The sequence below is a fragment of the Haliotis rufescens genome, unplaced genomic scaffold (genome assembly GCF_023055435.1).
Source record: "Haliotis rufescens isolate VD_foot unplaced genomic scaffold, xgHalRufe1.0.p SCAF_34, whole genome shotgun sequence".
Taxonomy (NCBI): domain Eukaryota; kingdom Metazoa; phylum Mollusca; class Gastropoda; order Lepetellida; family Haliotidae; genus Haliotis; species Haliotis rufescens.
The window spans coordinates 3,666,689-3,673,122 of record NW_025964046.1 but is presented as its reverse complement, the minus strand read 5'-3'; the positions used below and the strand labels follow the sequence as shown (position 1 = coordinate 3,673,122).

At 38.5% G+C, this 6,434-nt stretch overlaps 1 protein-coding gene across 1 annotated transcript; it reads right to left on the bottom strand.

Moving 5' to 3' along the window:
• Positions 1 to 2,443: 2,443 nt before the first annotated feature.
• Positions 2,444 to 6,163, bottom strand: LOC124148302 (zinc finger protein 862-like). The gene is made up of 5 exons (XM_048380923.1): positions 5,284 to 6,163; positions 4,536 to 4,685; positions 3,878 to 4,239; positions 3,247 to 3,461; positions 2,444 to 3,020 (listed from the first exon to the last, which is right to left on the bottom strand). The coding sequence occupies exons 1-5, from the start codon at positions 6,161 to 6,163 to the stop codon at positions 2,444 to 2,446; spliced, it is 2,184 nt and encodes a 727-aa protein (XP_048236880.1).
• Between the last annotated feature and the right edge of the window lie 271 nt (positions 6,164 to 6,434).

Below are 6,434 nucleotides of genomic sequence, written 5' to 3'. Positions count from 1 at the left end.
TGGAATCTGAATCATCCATAGGAGAGGCATAGAAGGGACATAACTTGTAATAGCCACTGGTGGCGCAACTATCAAGCCCAGGAATTCCAGCCTAGTTCGGCGAGGGTGGAAACTGGACTTTTAAAGTCAGTTAACTCTCTAGCCTCGGGAAGATGGAGCCGACAAGGCACGAACAGCTCCAGGCGTCAGGCGTTCAAGGTACCAGTACGCATAAATCACAGGGTTTAAATGATTCGTTGGGTGATTTTGTCGCAGAAATCTGTGGGAGGGAACACTGTAAGGATAACCTGGATCACAGTAAGGAACAAGGGCAAAAGTGAGCGTGGCTCACTAATATCATATACAATATCCCCGACTCGCCTAGTGTGTCAATAGTTTCAAATTAAATAATGGATAGGGTTAGGGTTTGAAAAATTCATTTTTTTCTTTTGACTGCAGCCCTCCATATGACACAGACTATATGTACTAAGTTTGAGATGAATCCACTGAATAGTTTAAGAGAAATCACACAGACAAAGTATTTGGACGGACGGACAGGCGGACAGAACCTTGGTATAACTACATACACCCGAACTAAAAGGCCGGGGGTATACTTAGGAAGACACAGGCATGGCTACTGATACCACGACGGTGAGTCGGCTTTTGAACTATTAGTGAGTGAGTAAAAGCCTGTTGAGTGGTTGACGTCCCTGTCAGAAAAATAAATGCACATGAAAATGGAAAAAAAATAAAATAAAGGAAAATAGAATACCCCGACAAGTGCATTTATTTGCACGCTTCATGACCTCGGCTCCCATGCTTGAAAATGCATTAGAAGGGGGTATAACCCCCTTAGATCCAGCGTCCGAAACAGCCGCCTGCCTGCTATCCCCTGGCCAGTAACATTTCAGTCAGGATAGATAATTTTTTCACCTATCAGCCCACCTGTCTAGTTACCTTTTTCAAATGTCTAAGGATATTTTCTTGCTTAATTCTCAGGTCTTAACTCTTTCAATGACGTAGGCCAGTAACAGGGTTTCCCCTGACTCAGGATTCTTGCATATATGACACTCAATTAAGGAAAATTCCGTCCAGAAATAAATGACTGCGTCATAACTGACGCAGTTAAAAAAAATATCTAAGTTCTTGCAGAGACCACATACCGCTCGGTATATGGTCTCTGGTGCTTGTTTACCAGCTTTGGAATGAAATATTACAACTACCCACCTGAACTTATTTATAAACATTTTCCGAAGACAATATATTGTCTTAAAAGTTAATCGTTGTTTTAAGAAGTAACATAACTTCTCATAACACCGCTACAGCGGGCTAATTTACAGAGCCTATCACATGACCAGAATTTTCTCTCGTTTTTAAACAAGTGCTAAAATCAGAACAGACGGGGGGGGAGGGGGGGGGCTTTACATATTGTTTTGCATATGCTACCAAAACCTCGCGACTGTGAGGTACACAACAAAATACATTTATTCATCAAAGTGATCGTCCCTCTTACTTCGTGTGGCTTCGATGACAGAACATGATGTAAACAAAGGAAAATGTTTTCAGGTTTTGACATCGTAAAAAACATTTTTGAATGAAATTTTAATTAAAATTAATAAAAACAGATGACAAACATAAAGGTCAGATATGAAGAGAACACATTTTTATCACCAGATAGTGTAACAACAGGATTAACTTGCGTAATTCTATTCAGATTTGTTATGCTATTTCCGATGATGAATCATGACCGCCTGAAATGATACTTAAGTCAAGAAAAGCCTGTGCATATTACAGGGTTAGAAATTGGCACTATTCGTTTAGTCCCAATAGTTAAGGTATCCTAAGGACTAGTAGATAATTGCCATTTTCAAGGATTTTGCTATATATTATCATTATAATAAGGACTAGTGGACCAGATATAATAAGCCCCATTCACATGGACACTTTTACTTACGTGAGTATATATACTTATATTAGTAAATTTACTTATGGTGGCATGTGAACGCATTTGCTTACGTGAGTAAATATACTCCAGGAGTAAAGAGACATGAGTAAAAGTATATTTGCTACACCTGATGAGGTCTAGTAAAAGTATATTTACTCAGGGATTATCCTGGATCTTTTTACCTGTGAGAGAAAATCTCCCCTGGTCCAAAAGCAATGAGATTTTTTGGAGTGTGATGAGATTTTGCTAATCATTAGATTAGAATAGAGATATTTGTTTAAAACAGTTGAAACTATTTGAATTTCGTTATTTGTGACTCGAATTATAATGCAATGAATGTTACATGTTTTAACTTATATCAATAATAAAAAACAGAACAAATGTAGTTTGGCAGACTTATAATTCATTTGATTTGTATTCAATTTCCACACAAGTCTTTATTCCTCTTTTTTTTAGACAAGATCAATGAAACGATAACTGCAACATTGTAACAATAACGTCTAACCACTGAGGGACTAATCAGCAACTGTCTGTGCACGTTTTCTGCCGGAAGATTGCTCGTTCTTTTTGCCCTCTCCACTCAATCAAAGCAGAATTGAAATTAAATTTTGTCAACTGTGGCCCCTGAATCATGACACGCATTAATCTGTCACAGTGTTCTGCTGATAGCCTATTTCTGAGGGGTGTTGTTACTAGATTTTGTGCAGAGAAAGCTCTCTCACAGTCAGATGTATGAACAGGGTGTGTTAAAACCAATGATGCCAGCTTCAACATATTGGGAAAGTCAGCAGAATGGTACTGCTGAACCAAGCCCCACAGAGCACTGGTGGAGTGTCTGGGATACCCTTGAACTCTCACAACTTGTTTGAGCTTCGTCCACTCCTTCTTACTCTCCTCTCTGTTGATAATCGCTGGGCTGACTGATGTCTTCTGTCCAGACACATCCTTGAAAGTGTGACTTTTGTCAACAGCAAAGTGATCAAGAAGAACATCAAGGGACTCATTGCCCCACTCAGAGAGCTCCTCCTCAGACAAGAAGGTAACAGGTCTCATGCCAAAGACACACATACTTGTCATGAGTTGCTTGTCTGGGAATCTGAAATAAAAAAATAATAAACTGACATCAAATATGTTGTGTTGCTTTTTTACAGGAAGGGAGTACTCATATCATTATCTGCTATTGTAAAGCTGAAGTGACAGCCACACATTCATTCACTGTGATGCATATTTTAAGACATTCAGCATGTTCATGTATGTATTTCTATTGTGAAATACTAATACATTTTATGCTTTAATTAAATATCTTGATAATGTTTCAGTACCTCTTGTTGATGTTGTCGATGAGACCTTTAATGAAGTCCACTCTGGTCTTCTCGAAACTGAAGGAGGATTTCTTGATTGCATGATTCCCTTTGAAAAACCCATCACATAGATGGGTCTTCAGCTGGTGCATGAATGTTGGTTTTGGCAGTCCTTCCCCATCAACCTCTGGCTCCAAGAGTGCTCTAACGTCTCTAATGCAGGAATCAATCACTGCCTGTGAACAGAAAATCACTTAAAAATGAAAGTTATCATAAATTTCTGCCTTTTTTCAATCAAGACACGTAGAGTGTCAAAACAACTTCAAACAACAGTCATTTCATGATTAAGAAACTAGCAAAATCTAAAACAATTATATCTGTTACGTCTATGGTGTACCTGTAACAACATTAAACATCAGGATCAATCAAGACCTGTTCAGAGGCCAATATTCGGCACCAAGTCTTGAGCAAATGTCATTAAAAATTCCCAAATAGGAATTACATTCTCAATTCACTTTTAATATCAATGTTATGGCTTTGCTGCTGTCTTTCCCTAATAACAGAACCAATAAGGTTTTAGTGCTTAGTTTTATAATGCATTCAGCCATTGAATACAATCTCAAAATACAAGGTTAAAATGAATGTTACATACCTGAACACTGCCAATATCGATATCCTTCCGCTGGAAGAATAAAGTCATCTTCATGATAGGTTGAAGTATGTCCATGAGGGCATAGGTAATGCTTATGAAGAAATCTTGTCCAATTTTCTTTTTAAGGCCCTGTGCTTTTGCGTCACTTGCTGTGCTAAAGTAAGAGAGGAGAGAATCTAATGTCCTGTATATGGCTTCCAGGGCTTGAAAGAAGCTAAGCCATCTGACTTGATGGACTTCTCTACATTTCAGTGTTGGTTCATTGAGAAGCTTTTGCACTGCTGACAGGTTGTCCACCCTTAACGCTGACTTCTTGAAGTAATAGAATATGGATTCAAGAATAATCTGGTAGTACTTCATTCCTGAAATATGAAATGAAAGCAACCTAAAACTCATTTCAAGTCATTAGTGTGGATTTATTATTATATCATATTATATTTATTTTTTTAGAATTGTTCCTGTGTAAAACAATATTATATTTAGTGTGGATTTATTATTATATCATATTATATTTATTTTTTTAGAATTGTTCCTGTGTAAAACAATATTATATTTAGTTCATTAATTAAATTATACCTTGTATATCAATGACAATACAGATTAATCATTATATTTCAATAACACCTTTTTTACAATATAACATGTGACATCAATTTACCTGGAACTTGATCGGCTGCCTGTTCTGAACAAAGTGCTACTTTATGAACAGAGCAGTGCGTGTTTATGATGTGCGGGTTTACTTTCAGAAATTGGCCAGTAAGCCCCTCCTTTCTTCCAGTCATCACAGATGCTCCATCCGTACCTAATCCTGCAGATAAAAAACATGACAATTGATTATCGTGGTAGTTAATTAATAATCGTAATGGTGCACACGGCACGCTTACAAACCTATTCATGTCATATGCAAAATGGTGCTTGTTATTTATCAAACTTAAGCATGACACATCTAGGATTGATCCACGCTGCTTTTCTTAAGGGACGTCTGGGAGTTTGATAAACAATGTTTGTACCTGTCATTAGCTACTCAACTCTATTATCTTGGTTATGGGTATCCTATCTTGTTGTTATGAATGCATAATCAGCATACATACGACATAGGTTGTGTCAAGGGACATCACCCAAACAAATGGGTTCTTTTCTAACCAATTTCGAAAATATAATCCAGAAATTATTTTTTAAAAAGTTGCTGTATATAGTTATGAGTTGCCGTGACATACTGCAGCCAGTCCTGTATTCGATCAAGCCATGAAATATTGTGAATTAGTAGACAGTCAAAAGGGAGTGTGGATTATGAGATTTAGTCTACCAGTATCACGATAATATACAGGCTGCGATACTATAAGGGTCAGACTACACAATTAATTGCAATATCAATAATTTCATTAATTATTGAAATAAAATATTACCTGATACTTTCATGATCGGAATCTTCCTTTCCGCAAGATGACCCTGGATGGCATCAAATATTCCTTTGCCAGTTGCTGAGGTTATCCTTAGATCTGTCAAAAACATTGTGGCTGGCATCATGGTGTGTGGATCTATCACTCGGGCAGTGATACACAACTTATTGTGGACGGCAGTGTCCATGCTTTCATCGGTCAATATTGTCAGGACCGGGGATTTGTGTAGTGTTTCGGTCACAGATCTGTCAATAGTCGTCGAGATTGCATCTAGAAATCCACAGGCAGACTTGTAACTGGCGTAGGTGACATGATTGTTGACGCTCAGAGATTCAACATTTGGTGTATTGAGATCACTTAATAAACTCAGTAAACTTTCGTACTTCGACAATGGAACTCCCTCTTTTGCCATCCAGTAGACAACTTTAAGACATGTGACGATTGCCCGTTCTTCCTTTGATTTCGCCCCAGACACGGCAGCTTTTAGATTTTTCTGTTCGAAAGGTGCAGCGACAGATCGTTGGTGGTCTGCAGAAGTGATGTGTCGAGTGATAGTCGTTGTCTTGAAGTTGTTGGTTCCAACTGCCATGGCATTATCAAGTCGCAGTTCACGACACACACTGCAGTACATCAGTTGATTTTCTGCATCATGTCTTAACCACGGTGCGTACTTTGTCAGCCACGATTGTTGAAACTTCAGGGTTTTACCCGTGTTGATGCAACCGGAACTAGCATTCTGCTTTTCGTGATGACATTCGCTGTCAACTCCATCATTGTCAACTCCGTGGCTTTTATCACCCCCATCTCCTGAATCATGTTCATTTCCAAAGAATTTTAGTATGGTTTGTTCCGAAGGCAGTTTCTGATGTTTTCTTTTAGGTGGCATCGTCAGAATTTAAATATCCCAAGAAACATGACAAAGTCCAATCTGCCAACAAAAGGCGCTGGCATAACCAGGTTTTTCCCCGTGCTTGGTTGCGCACTTCCGCGGCAAAGCTCCATACGGTGACATACGAATCGGTTATGCACAGTGAGAGATCGCACGCAGTGTTTCGAGTATGCAACTCGTTGTTTACAGATTGACAGCACCTGCTTTCGGCTAGTGTCCGTGTCGTGTACGTTTTTATTGATATTTTTTAGAAATAAGATACTGTATA

Bases quoted from the DNA above. Each gene is read 5' to 3' on its own strand.
- LOC124148302 (XM_048380923.1), bottom strand. From the start codon at position 6,163: ATGCCACCTAAAAGAAAACATCAGAAACTGCCTTCGGAACAAACCATA. The intron at 4,686-5,283 runs GTAATATTTTAT...TTTTATCTGCAG, and splicing joins TCCGATCATGAAAGTATCAG to GATTAGGTACGGATGGAGCA. The intron at 4,240-4,535 runs GTAAATTGATGT...TTCATATTTCAG, and splicing joins GGCAGCCGATCAAGTTCCAG to GAATGAAGTACTACCAGATT.